At 44.1% G+C, this 22,415-nt stretch overlaps 1 protein-coding gene across 5 annotated transcripts in view; it reads left to right on the plus strand.

Moving 5' to 3' along the window:
• The window catches only part of Kdm3 (Lysine demethylase 3), a 368,071-nt gene that overhangs the window by 93,184 nt on the left and 252,472 nt on the right, over window positions 1-22,415 (plus strand). For 4 of the 5 annotated variants that reach the window (XM_076438307.1, XM_076438302.1, XM_076438306.1 and 1 more), the window contains exons 4-6: window positions 10,860-11,054; window positions 11,733-11,817; window positions 12,465-12,553. In XM_076438307.1, coding sequence (XP_076294422.1) covers window positions 10,860-11,054; window positions 11,733-11,817; window positions 12,465-12,553 — 369 coding nt within the window. The remainder of the gene's footprint in view (window positions 1-10,859; window positions 11,055-11,732; window positions 11,818-12,464; window positions 12,554-22,415) is intronic. The other variant, XM_076438303.1, reaches the window with a different exon arrangement.

A 22,415-nucleotide genomic window follows, 5' to 3' on the forward strand; every position in this document is an offset into this window, starting at 1 on the left:
GGGGAAACTTGCTGTAGGAAGTTTCCGAGGCTGTTGACCTTCTCCACCCTCGCGCGGCCCCCCCCCGGGAGCCGTAGCTGGTTCGTCTGCGAGAAATCTTTCCAGCGGACGACGATCCCTCGTTGCCAGTCGAAGCACGCCAATAGGTCAGCGCCGAACTTGCCGACAGTTCACGAGTGTGTCACACCATTCTATCTCTCTCTCTCACTCTCTCTTTCTCGGTGACTCCGGCGCGACCTCCGTTTCCGAATGATGAGGGAGCACCGCTCTCGAATATTGGTAATTTTCGTTGGTTAGCCGTGAGACCGTCGCGCGATAAATCTCTGCGAGTGACGTGCGTGACAGTTCGTGCTTCAGCCCCCAATTAAATGGCAAATTGACAGCCCGAATGTCTCCTCGCTTATGCATGAGCGACAGGTTCTTCGCGATCCAGACGGAAACTGATGTCTCCGGATATTGGTCCCGTTGAACCCGAAAGAATATCTGCCCTGATAGAAGAAATTGTATTACTTATCGCGCTAAGATTCCTTATCAGACTGCTCGTCACTGTCTTCGTCCATTTTTCACCCCTCTTCGCTTTAATCTCGGCATACCTTCGTGTTCCTCCATTTTTCATATTATTTCCAAGTTCTTCGCTTCCTATTAGCGTTCGTTCAGTATCCTTTGATGGTTCATTATTCTACGCTGGTCGGTAATTCGCTGTTTGATAAGTTCTAGGATCTAGAGCTTCACTTATCAAACTGAGGATCTTGTTCCTGTAGAGGTAGTTTGATTACCTAGAATGGAATTCATTGGGAAGTTCGCTGACGTTTGACTAGGTTTGACTTCTGGATGCTGATGGAATCTTCAGTGGGCTCCGCTAACAATAAGTTTTATTCGATTCACTGTATCTATGTATCCATCACCGGTGTTTGCACAAGCATCCGTAATCTAATCACGACTTTCCACCCTCGACTGGACTGGAACACTTCTAAAAATGTTCGTGACTTCTTCTGACACAATCCTGGATGCATAGGACAAATTTCTCTGCGATTCTAAGCTGTATCTATGGATCCGTGGCAATCCATTTTTGCACAAGCATCCGCGGCAAGAATTGGAAAATTTTCCACGAAAAAACGCCGAATTCATTGTTTTATGACTTATGCATTTACAAAAATGAGTAGGACTCGGAGTCACCACTCAAAATTGCTGTACGATTATTCAAAATATTGTTTACACTATTAAATATGTTGGTAAACATTTAAGCATTGCATGAAGTACTATGTCAATTCCATATCCACAAAAAGAACAAAATCATATAGAATGGAATTATTCAGTTTTTGTATTTGTAAAATTAGAAAAATAATAAATTGATCCTAAAGTCTAAATGAAATCAATCTTGTCATTTTTATAAGGGAAATGTTTCAGTTATTTTAAAGGTCGGTAGGTTCAGTGTTAAAATATTTGGTTGTTGCAATTGAAATGACCGTTCTTCACATTTGAAACTTCCCGCCTTTCTAGTTTAATTTTTCCACGACAGATGAGATTGAATAAAAAATTAAAAAATTGTTTATATCGATCGTATTCTTGTTAACAAATGTTAAATGATATCGGCGCTACGGTTCGATCGTTAAATACAAAAATATAAATGTTTAACTAAGCAGTTTTGCTATTTGTCAAAAAAATCGACGTTTCGGTCCCATGATTTGGACCATTTTCAAGATTGAATTGAATTGCGTCTGTAAGAAAATAAAGTTAAGTAAAGTATATTATTATATGGAAATTACTTTATTTTCTTACAGACGTAATTCAATTCAATCTTGAAAATGATCCAAATCATGGGACCGAAACGTCGATTTTTTTGAAAAATAGCAAAACTGCTTAGTTAAAAATTTATATTTTTGTATTTAAAGATGAGGTTGAAGTTGTACAATTTGAAAAGTACATATCTCGTACATGAATTTGCGTGTATAAGATTATTAATATTATATAGTATACATGATTCAAAATCAATTTTCGTTCACCATGGAAAAAAGTAAATTCGTATAATTTACTTGTACGAGTTCAAACTTGGACATACTGCGTCTGAAGCAGCGAAAAACATAAATGCCGCTTTCGGTGAAGGTATAGTAAGTGATCGAGACATTGGTTTGAAAAATTTCGTTCCAGAGATACAAATCTGGAAAATGAGCATCATGGTCATAAGCCAGCAGCTATTAAAGATTTCGATTTAAAACAGATAGTTGAAAGAGATTCACGCGAAACCATAATTGCTGATAAATACTATCAGGAAATTGATATAATGTACGAAAAACACTGCTTGTTCAACAGTCGGCATTAGTCAATACACGTGGTGTAATATTGCTTCACGATAATGCTCGGCCACATATTGCGAAAGAAACAGTAAACAACTTAGCAGAGTTGAAGTGTGAAGTTCTTCCTCACCCTCATTATTCGTCTGACCTGTCACCTACTGGTTACCATTTTCTCAAGCACCTAGATGGCTTTTTGAATGGAAAAATATTCAAAGAAGAACGTGCTGTAGAAACTGCATTTGATGAATTGATTGCCTCACGTTTATTAGATTAGTATCACGATGGAAGAAGTGCATTGATGTCGATGGAAATTATTTCAATTAATGGAATATGAATAAAGCTTGTAAAATAAAAGTTTATGTTAAAGATTCAAAACGGCCATTTCATTTGCAAGAACCTAATAGTTTCGACTGCAAAGGGTTAAAAATACGATCGTTGCTGAAATTATTAAGAAAAGAAGTAAATGCCTATTGAGTTGCTATTATTTCGCAATGGACGCATAAAATTTTACATAAAAATCCGCAGCTAGTATCAACATCGATTGACAATTATACAGTGCGTCTATTATCCTCAAGTAGAAACGGTTCGCGAGGACCAGACACGGCCAGATTTGGTCGGACGAGTCCCGGACGGGATCGGCGATCGATGCAGCGATCGCAAAGACGTCTTCGCGATCCGGGCCAGGCCACGAAACCTCAACATGCTCGCGTTTCCAGCAATTTACATTGGTACTATGGGGGGCGGTTCGTCGGACGGGACACGCGGTTCGCGGCATCGAGTGGAACTAATTCCCGGGTAATCGCGTCTGCTACGTAACCGGCGAAGATCGGCGCACGAAACCTTCGACCATGCTCGCGCAGCTGATCCCAAAGCTATAGAGCCATGGTGGTCGGTCCTCTCTCCGTGGAAGTTCCTCGCCGCACGTGAACCACTTACCGCCCCGGCGTCCGCGAACACCCGGCAAACTTTTAACGGTAAAAGTTCCGTTAGTTTAATTACTTGGAAACAATTCCCCGCATCCGCGACCGCCCACCCGCCGACGGAAAAACTTCCCGGAGCACGTCTACGACGCCGACCCCGATCGATCGGACGCTATCGCGACTCCTACACTCGACAATCGACCGTAATTATCGATACTTCCACGATTTCCTTCCTTCTACACTTTATTGTCGAATTTAAGCACGATTTTCTCTTGAAATTCTTTTCCGAAGTTGTATTTGATTAGGTCAAACGGGGTCAAACCAGAAATTTTATCAACCGCGCTGGTTTCACATTTTTTGAAAGAGTTTGTTTCAGAAAAATTTTCTTGCACCAGAAGAAATCAGGAACTTTTGGGAAGCCTCGTACAGTTCAGTCGGGAATGGAAAACTTGTTGATGCAAAAGGAAATAATTTTTCACAGAACTCTCGCTTCCCCGAAGCAGAACATTTCTCGGTAAAGTAGCTGCATCGACTGTGCTTCAGAGAACTGTAACAAGGTTGTCGTTCCCCTTTTAGTTCTCAATAAGAGAAAGAAATTGCTCGATGAATGAATCTTGCTAAGTTATGCAGCCGCTCGAGAAGCATTTTCGAAAAATCGCGACCTGAAGCTTTTAACGAAACGTGTCGCTCGTTCCGGAATTATTTTTAAACCTGGTCGAACTGTCAGCCCGGCGCGGCGCGGCGTCTGCTTGCATAAAAATGTAAATGCTCGCGGGCTCGGAAATCCACCGACAAATTATTACAGGCTTCCCCGATTTACTTTTAAACGAGCCGTTCGAAGATTCGCGGAGCGTCCTGTATATTTTAAGCGATCCCGGATGAAAGGGGAAGCAAGTATCTCTCTCTCCGGCTGATGCGGCGGGAATAATTTTACCGGTGACATCGAGGTCACTGGAAATTGCTCGTGCGTGGGCACGGCGGCGGCGGATGCTGCTAGCACACGTTCGGCTATCGATTTCTGGTAGTTGTCGCCACACTTTCCCTCCGTCGGGCTGGAAAAAAGCAAGAGAGGCAGAGGGGAAAAAACGAGAACAAGAGAAACGCCGGAGAGAGACTCGCGGGACAAGTTTTTATTGGCAATTAACGGACTCAAAGGATGCTGCGAGTCTTCCACGATATTCGCGCAACTCGCGCTCTTTAACTCTTCAACTCTTCAAATGCATATCGTGAATTCACCGAGTCCCCTTCTCGCGGAAATCTACGCGTGATTATTGCTTTCAGTATCAGAGATACAGAAAAATGTTTCAGGTGAAAGTTCTCCTGTGAAGACATTTAAATGTTTCAAAAATAGAACGATGTACTTTTTATTGCACGTTCTTGTCGACGATCTCGGAAATGATTAAAACTAAACCTGCCACTACCGGTTCTATATTTTTCATTTCACAATTATTGCAATTATGAAGTTGTTTACATGGAAATTGATTCGATAAATTTTTTCATCCAATCGCATATTGCGATAAAATTGCACAACATCTAAATAAGTAGAGCCTTTTAATTTTTATAAGCTGAAACATTTTAATCGTTTTTAGTACTCTGTAAGTGCCACTTAAAACTGTGGTGCCACCGTAAACTGTACGCCCCTTCGCTTGATAACCAAAGCAGTTGAAGTAGCGACGTAAAACAATGAGACAAAAGTACTCTGTAGGTTTAGTGTTAATCGTAGAGGTAAAATTTCGATACTAACGTCACTCCTGAATTTCATAGAGCTGAAATGGTCCGTGGACACAGATTTCCAAAAAGTTCATTTGTTTCGAAGTTACAATAGAAGATAATATCACCCTTTGACCTAAGTTCGAGCTCTCGCTCATTAAATATTGAAATATCGTTGACGGCTACTGCAAGAGGACATGTCGCAGTGGTAACAACAGATCTTGTTAGCGAAAAACTACCAAAAAGAGTGGAGCGTGGAACATGGCGCTCGAATTTCTGAATAAGAGGGCACATCAAAGGAGAGGAGCAAACGAGCGTCTCGTGGAACGAGAAGGCGGAAAAAGACGGGCAGAAGCCGGGGCAGAATGTCGAGCGGAAAAAGGAAGACATGAAAAGAGGAAGAGAGAGAGAGAGAGAGAGAGAGAAATCGTAGGAGTAAGAGGAGCAACGTCGTCGTGTCAGAGGCAGAGGGATCGGTAGGCCGCGGTGCAGAACAGTCAGCGATGAGTCTGCTGACCCTGAACTATAAATGCAACGGGTTCTTTCTGCAGGCTGTTTCGAGGCGCATACCTAGCCGCACGCATACCGGAGGATGTTCTTGCGGACGAGCCGACACGTACACTAACGTCCGCAAGTATTTCGACTACCTCCAAAAATGCTTGTCCTCTCACTATGGCGTTCCAAGCTGCATCAATTCTCAGAGAAGAACATACTTCCATGGTGCATTTCAAACGTGAATTATTTATTAGGTGTCCAAATAAGTTCCCCTTTCCTTCCAAATTCAAGATTTTATTGCATTTTACATACATAAAAAGTAATAAAGTCTTGTCTGGTGACTCCCAATAATCTTTCTGCCAAGTCTTCTTGCGTCTGGGTCGGATTTTCGTTGAGCAATTCCTCTAACCCACTCGTGCACCTGAACGATCGTCGTCTTCCAAATAAAAATTTCCGGCTTTAAATCTTCGCTGCCACTTTTTGTATGTTCTGTAAGATACAGCGTTCTCTCCCAGTGCCGCACAAATCATATCAGTAGCTTCAACAGCAAATGATGCTTCTCACACGTCATATTGCTCGAAATTGTTGCTTAGGACTGGAACCTCTTAGAGCGCTCATCGCGACTCTACTTAAAACTATAAGAACGCTCTTTCAGATGGCACCAAAATCGGGAAGTAATTTGAATTCAGTCAGAAATTATTATCGTAGAAAAATGGGGGAAGGAACTTATTTGCACACCTAATACAATGTAAATGATTAGAAACAATCTATGATGAAATCGTTGAAGTGGCCCTAGTTGACTAAGAATGCTTCTGCAAAATAAAAATTGTCTGCGATCTTCTACAAGAAGACCGAGGACTTAAAATTTCGTTTATCAAGCGATCATTTAACATCTATGGCCCCCGAGAATAAGGGTCGGGTCGGGTCAGGCCCGTTTTTGCTCTTGTTCCCGGTTGGCAGCCGCGTTTGGTGACTCGTGTCGGAACCGCGTGCAGCAACATCGGCGAACGTTGGACGCGGGCCAACACGAGGCGCCAACATATTCCCGTACTGCCTAACGGTCCTTGGCAAACCACGCCAAACACACGGCCTTTATATCTGTCGTCTCGTTTCGTTTCTCCTGCTGTCCCACTGTCGCGTCGTCCTCCGTCCCCGCGGGAACAGAGCGACGCTTTGAAACGCTGTTTTCGGTCGGAGTCGCCACTGATCGGTCTTCAATCCGAACAGTAGCTCACTATAACGCGGTAAATCTGGATTGTTTAATCACTTTTCGGCTAAACGACGCCTATTTAAAAATGCCGTTTCTTGAGATTGAAACGGTGCTCGTGGACTTCGAGATTAAAATATGATCTACACACTCCGATATGTTGTCTTCAACTTGTCCAAACGATTGAAATTGTTTGTTGCAATTTTATTCTGGAAATTGAACAACAAGCAAAATTGAATCAAACTTGAAAAATTTCTCTATAGAATCAAGTTATTCTTTTAATTAGCAATCGATTTTCAGACGACAATTTACATTGTATTTTGCATAAAGCTCCAAAATAGTTCTGAAATTAAGTTTATAGAAGCAAGTTATTATAAAAATTCCTCAAAATTAGATTTTTATAATCAACGATTTCTAAATGGATTTCGTTGCTCGCACCTGGAGGAACGTTAGCATTCTTTTCCCGGGTGCATGACGCGTTGGAAGATCGCGCGAGGATGTATATTTGCATAAACAACGGCGGCCGGAGCTATCAGATGCGATGCCATCAGGAATGCGCAGAAGAGTGCAAACTGCGGAACAACCGGCAGCAGGGCCGGCATTATCGCACGCAGCCTAATCGCCGAAATCACAATGGCCTGTTTCCTCGTTCGCTGTTTAAGTTGCACGCATTCCGATCCTCGAGGCGAGATCTCTCGTCGTCGACGAAGATCGGTGGTAGCGTCGCGACGCTTACCGAAAAGGACGCTCGAAGAGAACCCCGGATTCTGTCGCTCTCGACGACGACATTACGCGGAACACGCCGCGAATCGTCGGGCACCCGTTAAGTGCTCCCGACGCTTCGGTAATAGCGTTCTAATTGCCGTTATATTACTGTCATTATCGTGCATCACCGTCGCGTCTCGCAGCCCGAGATTGCACAACCCGCCTGACGTAACGGGACGACGACGGTGACGTAACGTGGGATCGTGACGCAACGATCACTCGTACGCGTGCGAGCTTAGGGGAGGAGCGAGACGGATCACTATGATCGACGACTGCGAAACTGCACTCACTTTTGTTTTCTTCTAAATCATTCGTGTCTCATCTTCTTTAAATACATGCACGTAAAAATATGTTCTCATATTTATGATAAAAATGGGTACGTGAAATACAAACCACATGTTTAATTTAATCGTGGCTGACCAACGTAGTCTGCATCTACTTAAACATGTCGGTCCCTAAAACTTTTGAATTTATTTCATGCGAATAAAAATTATTAAGGGATTCTTGTACCATGTTTAACAGCATTGTTCTCATTTATGATCAAAATAGGTAGATGAAATAGAAACCACATGTTTAATTTAATCGTGGCTGACCAACGTCGCCTGGATCTACTTAAAAATTTCGGTCCCCACAACGTTTCAATTTATTTCACGTGAATAAAAATTATTAAGGGATTCTTGTTCAATGTTCCACAACATTGGTGTAACCTGCCTCATTTATTAAAAATAAATGCACGTGAAAATGTGTTCCCATTTATAATAAAACTGGGTAGATGAAATACAAACCACTTGTTTCATTTAATCGTGGCTGACCAACGTAGTCTGCATCTACTTAAACATGTCGGTCCCTAAAGCTTTTGAATTTATTTCATGTGAATAAAAATTATTAAGGGATTCTTGTACAATGTTTAACAGCATTGGTGCAACGTGCCACATTTATTAAAAATAAATGCACGTAAAAATGTGTTCTCATTTATGATAAAAATGGGTAGATGAAATACAAACCACATGTTTAATTTAATCGTGGCTGACCAACGTCGCCTGGATCTACTTAAAAATTTCGGTCCCTACAACGTTTCAATTTATTTCATGTGAATAAAAATTATTAAGAGATTCTTGTTCAATGTTCCACAACATTGGTGTAACCTGCCTCATTTATTAAAAATAATTGCACGTGAAAATGTGTTCCCATTTATAATAAAACTGGGTAGATGAAATACAAACCACTTGTTTAATTTGATCGTGGCTGTCCAACGTAGTCTGCATCTACTTAAACATGTCGGTCCCTAAAACTTTTGAATTTATTTCATGCGAATAAAAATTATTAAGGGATTCTTGTACAATGTTTAACAGCATTGGTGCAACGTGTCTCGTTTATTAAAAATAAATGCACGTAAAAATGTGTTCTCATTTATGATCAAAATGGGTAGATGAAATACAAACCACATGTTTAATTTAATCGTGGCTGACCAACGTCGCCTGGATCTACTTAAAAATTTCGGTCCCTACAACATTTCAATTTATTTTCTGTGAATAAAACTTTTTAAGGGATCGAGAATGATTATGCTAACTACAATCAACCGAGGCTCCACCTAGGCTTGTTCAATGTTTAACAAGATTGGCGTGACTCAGCTAAATGCATTTTTCGTTGGCATTCCAATATCGAGTTCGAATACGGTCACAGAAGTTTTTTAAATGGCAAGGACAGTTCCGCGAAGTTCCAATAAGAGAGACACCGACGATCGCAGCGTCTCAATTACCCGGTGACCCGACGACCCGAGTCTCGTTTGTCGGTCTTAATGAATCGCCGAAGGCCAAAGAATCAGGTTCCCGCGGCCGTTGATAAGATTCACTTTGTCGGGGCCAGGCGCGGACACGTAACGAACCGCCACCGCGCCGCCAGAGAATAATTAATCACGCCAATTACTACGCCAGGTATCAGACGATGCCTCGAGGAAGCCCGACTTGCCTGTGGAAAACGATCCGGGACTAGTTCGTCTCCTTTTTCCTCCTTCTTCTGCCCGGATCGATTGCTTTCCTATCGAGACGATAAAATTTGTAGAAGTAGGTGCCACCTGAAAATGGGAAATATGAAGGTACCTTCTAAGAAAGATGTTTAAGATCTTAGAGCAATACTGAATCTCACACACGCATTCATGATGGCTGGTCGTCTTATCAGTCTAATTATTTTCTGTTTCATTAACGAGGGGGCTAGAGTTTCAAGTTTTAAGAACAGCTTTGATCGAACTAGTGAAAGTAGCTAATTCATGAAGAAAAAGTCGTAGCTACAATTTCTAATCTTCTATAGACTGCTATTTTCAAATATTCATATATATTTACGATTGAAATTACAATTTGAAATATTTTCATATATTTCACAAATATATGAACTTTTTTATCGGATTTTAGTAGAACTTGTGTGATATAAACGCGCAGATCTAAATTGACGTATGTTTAAAGAATTCGAGATTGACATCCAGCGACTGATTACTACAAAAAATATCCATACAATTTCAAATTGAAGTTGGACGAGGTGTCTGTCAGTCCTCGCTTTCAGCGAATCAGCCACAAAATAAGTCGGCGATAAATTCCCTCGGCTATTCTATAATTTTTTGAAATTATAGAATAAACTTTCTTCAGTCTAACGATGACGGTGCAAATGCGGCTAACGATGTTTGTCTTTTCATCCGCGCGAGTATAGAATTTGTCGGGACAGCCGCTCGAGAGTGTTAGGCTCGAGTCATCCCGTCGAAAGTGGCCGGCACGACCTTAGAACGATGACTGGGTTGTCCACGCTGTCCGTCAACGACAGGAGAAAAGAGAAAGCCTAGCAGACAGCCTCTACCAAATATCAATCAGTGTTTTTCTGATATTTCGAAACTCGATTGACCGAATCGAGCGAACGCTTTTTATCGACCCTTCACAAATTGCACAGATCGTGCAACGTAGAAATAAACGTTTTTGCCTCGAGAATGAGTTAAGGGTGGTCAACCGTTTGCAGTCGGAGCTATTTTAACTCGAAAATTAAACATTTCTTGCGACCTAGAATAATTCCATTCTATATGATTACCAATATGCTCAAGGTTCAATTATGCTCCTCGCTGAGAACACTAAAACGAGAACACCTTCTTAAATATTTAGTAATTGGTTAGACACCAACATATTTAATAACGCAAACTATTTAAAATAATAATGGGTCGGCAAGAAAGTAATTTCGGTATTTTAAGGTGAGATAAAACCGAATTTCTTGATTCAAGCGATGGACTTTAATCGATAAAATATTTCCTGATTTATTCTTGTTGGCAAAAGATCATCGAAAAGAAGGGAAAATGTCTTATTCATTAAAGTTGATTGCCTGAATAAAAAAATTGGGCTGCAGCAATTTTTAGTGGCGCCTCGGAGTCACCACTCGATTGCTAAAGGTTAACTTATTTCTGACGGATTCCTGACCCCGTGATCGTCTTTGCAGCAGGACTGGGAGCTGACGAAGGGCTCGGTGTCCTGGGCGAGTGCGGTGCGACGCTGGGCGGAGATGCAGGACGGCCAGAGGATCCTGCTGACGACGCCAAGCGTGCTGGTCGGCTTCAGGGTCGAGGTTTATCGGGCCGAGGGCACGACACAATGGTACACTGCCGTCATTGTTGGTTACAACGAGTCCACCAAGGTGAGACTTACTCTGTGAATGTCCTTTTTCGTCGGGTCCTCGCCATAATCGAGATGAGGTGTCTCTTGCCTTTCGAAGCCAAACAAAATATACAAAAAATGACTGTTGAGAAAAGTAGTTGATTTTTTTTTTTTTAAACTATGAACGACAAAAAGGACTCGATCAGACGCTACCTAGAGAGACGACGGGCTTCCTCTCAGGTCGCAGGCACGTTGACAGAGATGGTGGATCGTGATTCTCGTTAACGAGGCGGACACGTCGTCCTCGCTGACAGAGATTGGGCCTGTCGCGCTATACCACCCGCAGCGAACTATACGCGTCTCGCTACGTGTCAGCCATAAATTCCGCGGTTCGCTAAAGATTTATCGGCGCTCGGAAGCCGCCTTGATGTTTCAATCGTTCGCGGACGACCGACGCGAAAATGAAAGATACCTCTCTCTCTCTCACTCTCTCCGTGTGTCAACGATTGCCTGTCGGCGATTCTCGCATCACCGGAACAGACGACAGGTCCGTGGCTCGTGCTCGAGTACCATTCGGTTCTCGATTTATCACTAGCTGCGAAACCGTTCCGAGGCGTTTCTGTTCTTCGATTACGTATCGATGTCGCCTCGTTGCTCGCATGATTCGATTCCCACCGGATCTCTCGATTGCTCAACTTGGACCCTGCGCATGTTTCAGGACTTGACCGTCACCGACGACACCGTCCTCGAGGATCACAACGAGGACCCCAGTTTAGTACAAATGCGGCTGATCGGCGACGGAGGTGAGTTGCGCCATTTTACTCATCAAACAAATCCGAAAGCTTCGATCCTACAAAACGTTTCAGTCGAATGGGTTTCTTCTTAATTTATCGTGCTTTAACATTTCATAAAACACACCGTAGAAAAAGTCTTTCACTTTCCAGTCATTTTCCAATGGAAGAATTGCCTATGTCATTTTCCGCTGGTTCTTATTACAATTCACGTTCGAGTTCTTTGTGCTCCTATAAAATTTACAAAACCTGACACAGGCCCTTCTTCCAGACACCCATTCAATTAACCTGACTTGCCTGTCTCTCTAATTCTCCCAATTAAATTCTGTTCTTCGTGTGAAACGCTCGGTTTTATCGACCATCGGAAATGCAACTTTCGATGCATAGAATTGCCTGTATCGTTTACAATTGATAAAACGCAGCTGCAAAGCGTATTTTACACTCGCTGTGTCCACAAACATTGCAAACCAACACAACCTACAACAATAATTCCGGTCGAGACACAGGGATTTACTATTTCGAGGGTTATTATTATAGAGAGAATGATTATCAAATAATTCTGGTACGAGGGGTTCGAAACCGATCCGAATAATTCGGCTAATTATTTGGACCCTCGAACGGTTTCCCGTTCTAAAGCGACGGCGAACTCTTTTCCGCAGTGGTCGAGAGCATCATGAGAGGCGAGGTCGTCGGCATGACACCGAGGAGGTCGAGGTCATCGACTGCTCTGACGCACGCGCTCGTCGTGGTGAGTGAAATTCAATTCCGTTCTATTATTAAATCGCCATGTAGTAGTTTACGATAATAAACGAGCAGCGTGTTAGACATTTTTGCGCTTGCGTGCTCTTACTCTCTCTCTCTCTCTCTTTCTCTTTCTCTTTCCCTCTGTTGAGAGTCTCTCGGAGGAATCGTAGAAAATGTTCAGTAGTGGAAAACGACGCGAAAGAGGAGATGATCCGAACAGCACCGTTAGCTTGATTAATGCCTGTCGGGAAACGTGACGTCGCGTTTCGCAACTTCCATCGACGATCGGACCTGGTTCCCAGTCACGAATCCGGCCGCGTCGATAACCTCGTCGAAGCAAACATGTAACCCAAGCCGGAGATTGCTTTAAATACGCCTCGGTCAGCCTGCGCCGATACCAGAGAACCCGTATCTTTGCCGACGACCGAGGAAATTCGATTGCACCAGCCAGTCGCCCTCCGAGACGAATTTTCATCGTAACGCGACCCACGGTCACTGCTCTCCCCGATTCTTTCCCACGGTAATCGTCCGAGAACGTTAACGCAGAATTTCTTTGCTCTCTACGAATTTGCTGGATTTCACGAGACTTTATTTTTCCACGAATTCATGAAAATTATGAAGTGCTGCTTCACGGAGAAAATAACGCGGATGTACAAAACTAATAATGAGATACGGAGCTGAATTCTAAAATGTCAGCTGTTTTTGTCAGATTTGAATATTATTGCCCAGACGATTTTTTGAAAGATTGAGGAGATAAACCTCCCTCGAATGAATTTAGTTTCGATTTTTGATCGAGACTTGTACTCCGTTAAATTTTATTTATACGAAATTAAAATTGTCTGTGCGAAGTACGAGATGCAGGAGCTGCCGAGACATTTATCATTAGACTGCGGATTGCATGGAATTAATAATGATGTACAGAGCCGAATTCTAAAATGTCAGCTATTTTTGTTAGATTTGGATCTATTTCCCAGACGATTCTTTGAAAGATTGGTGAGATCCCTTTCTCGAATTAATTTAGTTTCGATGCTTGATCGAGCCTTGCACTTGTTTATGCAAAATAGAAATTGTCTATGAATTACGAGATACAGGAGTTACCGAGACATTTATAATGATGTGCAGAGGTGAATTCTAAAACGTCAGCTGCTTTTGTCAGATCTAGATCTTATTGCCCAGACGATTTTTTGAAAGATTGGGGAGATCCGTCCCTCGAAATAATTTAGTTTCGATTTTTGATCGACACTTGTACGTCGTCAATTCTGTTTATGCTAAATAAAAATTGTCTGTACGAATTACGAGATACAGGAGCTACCGAGACATTTATTATTAGACTGCGAATTTCACGGAATTAATAATGACGTACAGAGTTGAATTCGAAAATGTCAGCTGCGTTTGTCAGATTTGAATCAGATTGGCCAGACGATTTTTTTGAAAGATTGGGGAGATCCGCCCTCGAAATAATTTAGTTTCTATTTTGGATCGAGCTACTGAGACATTCATTATTAGACTACACATTTCATGGAATTATAATAAAGATAAGTAGGTGCAATTTGAAAGACTGAAAGAATTTAATATGTTAAAATTAACTTAAATTAACTCGTTAAAGTTATCAATGACGAGAATAAATTCGTACCTAGCTCCTGCAGCCTGGAACTGACACTCAAAATTTTATTTTGCATAAATGAATACACATCGACTACACTGCGAAGTGATATCTACACAGAGATCTGCGTAATAACTATTTGTCTCGCGTCAGCTGTCTGACCACACACCGGCTGTATCTACTTGAAAGTTATCGCGGTCACCGCCACTCGAAAGTTTCAATTTAGCGGTGTCCTCGGTTTAAAAAATCTTCGAGCTCGTCCTTGACGAGTCTACTTTCGCATCCGTAAGATAATGAGCGAGGCAAGTTTCGACGTATCGAGCCGCTTATTATCGCCTTATCGTTCATTGCCGTGAACCGAGGCCGGTCCGCCTTTATGTTCGCGACTGATAGCGATTATCTCTCCCGCGAGATAAGCGGACGAGCCACGGTGGATCTCAAAAGAGAACGACTGGAAAAGGTGCGAGCAAAGCGAGGCAGTGTTGAACACACTGGCTATATAGACTGCTCTACAATGACCCGAATTTACACACCTGAACCTGTCCTAATCGGCATCATTTTCAATAATAAAGTGATTTCATAATAAAAGCAATCTCATGAAACACGAAAAAAATATTATCAGAGAAAAATGAGAAATTCCATCAATTCCAAAGAACAGCTGCCACACAGAAGATTCTTTCTATTCTCTTTAGATTCTCCTCTAATAATTTTAATAAGCTGAAAATAATATTGACATACGAAACAAAATATTATCAGAGAAAAATTACAAATTCCATCAATTCCAAAAAACATCTGCCACATAGAAGATTCTTTCTTTCCTCTAATGATCTTAATAAGTTGAAAATATTTAATATATTGGGGCATTTTGAAATCCATTTAATCTTTCCTTTGTTTTAAATTGCTATAGTTTTTGCCATAAATAAAATCCGCAGTGTAACAATTGAAACAGTGGTTCCATAGTCACATAGAAAATTCTTTCTTTCCTCTAATGATCTGAATAAGTTGAAAATAATATATGGCATTTTTTGAAATCCATGTAATCTTTCCATTGTTTCAAATTGCACTAGTTTTTGCCATAAATAAAATTCGCAGTGTAACAGTCGAAACGGTGTTTCCATCGAGCCCGAGCCGAATCGTGCAGAGATCGGACTAGACGCTTCCCTTTAAAGCGGGGAATCAATAAAGTCGTGTTTGCGGCACCCTCGAGCTTTCAGGAATCGGGAATAGAGTCCGTTGCTACCTTGGCGGCCGACTTCCGTTCCTCGTGAACACGATTGCCCCACCTTCGTGTCCTCCTCGCTCGATTTCCTGGCGAGACGGTAATCGAACGCACCAGACAGCCCCGGCGCGCGGCGTGCTCGGAGCTCTTTAACGAGCAGCCCGATCTGGCTGCTTCCAACTTCCTTATTTATTTATTCGTTTATACATCGCTAGAGAGATTGTTTTAGATAACAGCTCTCCGCGAGATAGGCGATCTTCAGCTCGTCATTTTCTACTGGAAAGTTTAAATAGCATTATGCGATGCTCGTAGGCAGCGAAACTCGCTGTGCACTTGGGGACTCAGTCTTGCAGAACACGCGCAACACGGTAAATTCTAACTACACTGCAAATGTGTTCGTGATAAGTTCTTATTTTATCTAGTTTATGGAAATGAGGCGAACGTTTATTTTGCTAGCTCGAAAATTCCTTGTGATAAATGGTTGGTGAGGCCGTTAGTAGTTCTTTTGTTATTGCACAGGTGTTCGCTTGTGTTTTACTATTCCAGTTGAATATTATTTTATCTTTATTGCGCTGGAATCTTTAATACAGGAAATCGAATCCTATTTGATCCTAGTCGCTCTGTGTATATTTTAAAGAAATGGTATTTTTTCGAATCTGTTAGCACAGCTAGATTCCTCATTAATACCATTCTTCTAGCTCTAATAATTTTCAAGATATTAAACCAAGTATAATTTCCACCCCCTATCTCAAGTATTATTATCATCCCTTCAAAATCTACCTGACAAATAAATAACATATCTGCCAGTACCATTCTCCTACAAAAATATCTTCCAAACGTCCACGTACGTCATTTCAATAACGAATCCACTCCCAGAAACAAAATTCAGCCTGTTCCAGTATTAAGTAGATTATCCTTGCCAGTAGTCAGACATGGAATTATCTGTGGCAATAAAAATGTCCCACTAAAATTACCTGATCAGTACCATTCCAGATGTAAAATAGCTTCATTCGAAATCGAAAATCCCCAGTCCCACCGATCAGGAACGATCATTTCTCGCCAAGAATCGAACTTCGAGGATCAAGCTCGTCCGGACGTGCTCTAATCGCGAATCCGCTCGCGTTTACCAGCCCAGATGGGGGTCGTCGAATCAGTGGGATGTTCGAAGGGGTGAAAGAGTTCGATCGGGCTCCCGGAAATGGTAATCAGAAGTCACTTTTCGAAGTTGGTGCGTCTCGGCCGGGGGACAAGACTGAAGCGTTAACCCCGGTTGGCCCGAGGCCTGCGCTTCGACGACTCGAAACTTTCTATCGTTAGCGAGTAATTCCGGGAAAGTTTGGAATCCGACGTGGCCGGGGTTACCGGCGTCTGCAGGAAGAGTTATTCCTTCTTCGAAATTTCTTCGTGCCCGGAGAGGAAAGTTCCGCGAACAACTCTGGGCTCCATCCGTCGACCTTACAATCTCGTTAATGCGAGAGAAGCCCTCCGCGCTTCCTCCCACCCCCACCCTTGTCCCGAAACCGGTTCTGGTTCTTCATAAATCATTTTCCAAGGCATTCCCGGCCGAGGGCTGCCATTAGATCGACCGGCAGTCCGCAGGACCAGCCCTTAACAATTACTTTCTTCCGTGACCTTTGCAGGACCTTCAGCTAGGACGAATTTGATTTTCTGCCACCAATATTATTTTTTAATGCCTTCCTTCTCGATCCTGAATAGGTTAGAAGTTGTTCTAGATTTTCGAAGGAGTTGTTGATCTAGGGTGAAGTTCCTGGACCCGGTCGAATCGTCTAACATCCCGAATTGTTGTAAAGTAGTTCTCGAATAAACTTATTTAAAATTACATTTATATTTCCGACAATCTGACCCTAGATTTTCAGTGAAACACCGTTGCAAAGATGGCTGATTTTCCTGTGAATCTTGAATTAATTTTTTAAGCTTTCTGGATCTTCAATGAGTTGGGAGTTGCTCTAAGTTCACGAAGAAATTGTTGATCAAGAGTGAAGAATTGTTGTAAAGTAGTTCTCGAATAAACTCATTTAAAATTACATTTTAATTTTCGACAATTTGACCTTTCAACAAATAGATCAATCTGCTCCATAGAATTAGACCTCTATTAGACGATATGATCTTCCGTTGGAAAATGATTTTCAGGCTACCACTTTTTCCAGCGAGCTACTTTCAACGGCGAGTTATTGGATTTACTACCCGGCGAGATCATCGATCTCCGTCGAGGATCCAGGGCTTGGCAGGATCGGCCCGCCGCGTCCCAGACTGTTGCAAAGTCTGCAGCAAGCCGGTTCCGGAAGCCTCGGCCCGGAAAGTTCGCGGAATTCGTGACTCGCGGATACTTGGCTCCTCGGAGCCCTAAGTCGGCAAGTTTCCGAGCCGGCTTAGACGAGTTCGAAAACTCGCCGAAAGGGATTAAGCCAACGAGTACACGGCCGTAATGGAACTCGCTTCTGCTCTCTACCCCATCCACCAGCCTCATCCCCAGTCCCGAGAGGATCCCTGGAAACGACCATTAGGATCGCTTTAAACGTGCACCGTCGTCGTCGATGTTCCTCGTGCAGAAATGCGCGCGTGGTTCTCCGACGAAATCGAAACGCACTCGTTGCGACGGTGATCGCGGACCGATAAACAACCTACTTTATCTCTCGCGTCTATCCGCGTGACCGAGATCGCGGAACTCGCGAGGAAGACGTCTTCAAGAAAATTGATCCCTCGTCTTGATCGTCCCACTGCATCTTGATATGATGCGAAACACGCGATTAACCCTCATACGTCCCTCATTTCACGAACTGAATCTGTCCCTCGGTGTTAAATTGACACAGTGGTGAAAGATCGATGGAATAACAAGGTAAACAGTTACTTTACAATGTTTTTTCATTCAAATTGATGAGTTACGACGATATGAGGTTTAAGAGACTTCTATGGCGAAGCGTGTTTGTTCACTTATTAAGTCGAGGAAATTAGCTAGAAGTGGAGGAGCAGAATTTTACTGGAGGAAGTAAAATGATTCCTGATCATCTATCAAAATCCAACACGTGTTGTAGTTATCCATTCGGGTTTAAAAATTACTACATCTGACGATATTGCTCCTCAATCTTCGATTTCGTGTCAATTTTTATATTCTCTGCCTGAAAGATGAATATAAAAGTCTTGCAGAATACATAATGCTGCTCCGGAAGTATAATGACGCATTTTCAGAAGAACAATGACGTATTTACATGGTATTGGTTACTGTGAGGCTTGGTATTTATTATTTTATAAATTGAAATAACTAAAAAGTTGCAATAATAACCCACAATGTCTATAAACTACTCTCATAGAAGAATCAAACCGAATCTATAGGCCATTCTATTAAGACAAATTGGAATGATTTTTCTTTTGCTTGTCCTGTAAAATTTCAATTTTTGCAGTTGTGTCATTACACTTCCGGAGTGTATATCGAACAAATACACGGATAAAAGTGTACAGGGTGTCTCGAACGACAGCCTGTTCTGCACCTGTGATTTAACTCACAGCTAGATTCGAGTTTTTCCAGCTTTAATATTATCTTAGTAGAACAGTTAGACATACGTCTGTATTAATTTGTTATATGTCAATTAGCTGGATAACTTCGCCTGGTCACAACCGGCCGTTTCCACATATAAACTCTCGCGCGATCCGCTCGGCTCGAATTCGTTCACTTCGACTTATTTCCGCGCGTTTCATCCCGCGGCATAGACAGCTGAGGAACACTCAATCCCAACTAATATCAGCGAATTAAATCCGCTGGCTGGAAAACAGGCAAGGTTACAGAAATAGTGGACCGAACGAGGACCGGAATTGGCATTGATTTTAATCAAGAGTTAATCCTACGAGCAGAACTCTTACGGACGTTTATTGAAAAATAATTGAACAAAATCGGTTTAATAGGCAGGGACGGAATGAAACCGTCGCGAGATGCCGTCGCCGAGCGTTTTATCCCTGATAATTTCGGGGAAGTGACATTCATTTAATTCCACGGTTCCATTTCGATCGCGCGATGGAATTAGAAACTTCCCTGGTATGGAACACGCCATCGAAGTTGCAAGAATCCTTGGGGGGGAGGGAGAAGAGGGTAGAAATTCGTTGAGGCGTCTCATTTTTCTTCAATTACGTTGAGGCGTATTGCACGGGGTCTCCGCGCGTCGCGCTTCCGTGTTCCACGCCATGGGATCCCCTAACGATATCGAGACTCGCGAAGGAGAGAGAGCTCGCAGGAATTCCACAACCGAGAGAAGAAGGTAGATTGCTAGTTGTGCCCCCCGTAGCGCCGCGCGCTCCTCGTGTTTCTCATTAAATTCACGAACAGCTTCTTTAAAAAGGAGCCTCGCCGGGTCGGAGCCGTCAATTAAACGCGTTCCCGCCTCGAGGGGAAGCATGTTCGCCTCCTCGAACCGTTCGCGTCTGCCTTCCTAATCGGGAGACGATGACAAAAGGGTCTCCGGTGAGAATAGAACATCCGATGAACTCCGTTACTCTGCTGGCATCCGAACATTCGAGTCGAGATCTCATCCCCTAAGATGTTGGCTTTGGCGCAAATCGCATGTATGATGAAATGAACGTTTAAAAACTCCTGGAACACGTATTGAAGTCGCTGTTTCGAATCGGAAAGGAGGAAATTCAAGGGTGAAATTACGATGAGATGGTTAAACTCTTATAGATCATTTAAAAACTCATTTTGCACAAAATGCAGTAAAATGGAAGACACACAAAATAGCTCCGAGTGCGAAGGGTTAAAATAGATTTCTCCTGCGTACCGCCGATGGAACCTCTATACGCGTTTCCATCTAGAATCGGCGATCTCCAGCAATCGGCGCAACAATGTTCACCCCGGGAGGGTGGCGCTCCGTGCGATTAACGTTCGGCGATCGACTGGCGTCCCGTCGAAAGCCAGACGTGGTAGGATCCTGGCGCTGCAGCACCGTCCGCGGACAGGTCGATTCATTCGAATGTAAATATCGGGCAAACACCCCGTCGGTGTCGGCACAGTGCGAGAGAGTGAGAGGAATGAAGATGAAAACAGAGAGAAAAGGAGAGAGAGAGAGAAAGAGAGGGGGGTTGGCAGTCCGCCAATCTCGCCGGGACTCGCTCAAGTTCACCGGGAACGTTCGACTCGTAAACTTCCTCTTGTTTCTGCCAGTGGTTCCTCTTTCCCGTCCGCGTCCCTCTTCGTGGATCTACCGAACCATCCGGGGCATCCACCCCCGGTATGGGGGTTGGTAAAGTCCGCGCGCGCGTTCCCCTCCTGGCATTTTCATCGGCCTGGTCTCATCTTTATACTCGCCTGGATATCTAGCCGCTTTAGAGGGTCGTTCAGCCAATAGGGGTGGTTGGCCGAGTCTGCACCGGCAGCCGGCCGAAGAAAACGAGCTCGCCTCGTGGCACGTGGGAGGATTGAAGGGGTTGCTTGGTAGCCGGAGGAGAGACCAGCACCGACGGATACAAAGCGAGACAGAGAGGAGAGGGCGGAGGAATGGAACGGAAAGAGATGAAGGACGAGGCCGTCGAGAGGGGAGAATGCAGGCCTGGGGGTTAGAGTGGCAGAAAGAGAAACGTCGGGGAAGAGGGTGCGCCGAGTGGAGGGTGGAAGAAGAGAGAGAGAGATGGTGGAGGGTTGAAGCTGCGAACCCAGAATGGGAATCGGCACTCGAGAATGGAGAAAGGGGGTGCGTAGCGTGGAAAGTAGGTGGGGCAGGAGGAGGAAAAGGGTGGTTTGAGGGACTGGTAGTGGATGGGGGTTGGGGCGGCGGTCGGTAGCTGTATTGATTCTCGGGCAGGTCAGGCTGGTGGGGCTAGGGCTTTGATAGTGGGGGCCGCGGCTGGTGGTTGGCGCGAAACACATCTCTGCCCGGCCGGAGCCAACGCAAAACATCAGCCTGCAAATTGGTTAATTTCGTTTGCCGAACTATCCGGAATTCCGGATTCGGCGGGTTCCGCGGCAGTTTCCGGGGGTGGATCCGTGAGACCTTGCTGCGTGCTCCCGGCTCGTAGCTCCCAGCTCCTGGCTCCTGGCCCCCGGCTCTTTACCTCGGGGACTTTCGAATAGAACCCTTTCTCTCGGCCAGCAATGCGCGCGCGCACAGAACACCCTCGCCGTCTACTGTCTCGCGTTCCCGTCTGTTTACGTTAGGGCGCGACCGGATCGCGATACGCTCTCTATCACACGGCACGAACGTACACCGGGACATCCAGTCGGACAGCCGGAGCGCGAGGGGGGCGATCGTTAACGAGCCCGTCCAGGAGCCGGCCGGAGCTGTCCATTTATTCCGTATCGACGGAAATACTTCCGCTTATTAATAGCTCGTTCTACGGGCCGGCGAGAGGATAGTGGATCGTATCGATTCGTCTGCCAGCCCCGTGGACAGGGGCTCTCCTCTCTCTCGCTCTCTCCTCGCCACTTTCAGACGGTAATTACCGGTTACCGAGCGGAGTCGCGGCCGGCGCGATGCGTCCTCGGTCACGCGCCACTCGCGCTCCGGAATTCCTCAGGAATCGATCAAACGAGGCAGACGGATGCCCCGCTCCTTTGTGCACGACTCAATTTCGCGGTAATTAAATTTGCATCAGAAGTTTCATGAAAGTTTAATCGGACGACGGGCCCGGAAGAACCGCTGCCCGCCTCCCCTTCACTTCCTCCTCCGGCGTCCTGCTCCGTTCCGTTCCGCTCCTTTCGCCATTAAGATCGAAGTATTACGGTAAAGGGCGACCCGGGGAGATGGTGATTCATTAAATTCCTCGATACAAGAGGCGAGAGAAAAAAGAAGAGAGGACCCGACATGAGAAAGCGAGAGAGAGAACCCGACGGAAATGGCCGGGTAGAAAATGGCATGTAAATTAATTGCGATACCGTTTGGCCGCGCGGAACCGACTCCTCCGTCGACCACGCTCGCGAATAAATTATCCCCGTGGCGAGCGCGTCCTCGGAAAAATTTGTTTCCGCGCCGCCGGAGTTCGCTGATGATTGCGCGGGACCCGACCCGATCGATCCGGATACCTTGAATTAATGCCTGGAAAATT

This window comes from Lasioglossum baleicum, chromosome 14, assembly GCF_051020765.1.
Source record: "Lasioglossum baleicum chromosome 14, iyLasBale1, whole genome shotgun sequence".
NCBI lineage: Eukaryota > Metazoa > Arthropoda > Insecta > Hymenoptera > Halictidae > Lasioglossum > Lasioglossum baleicum.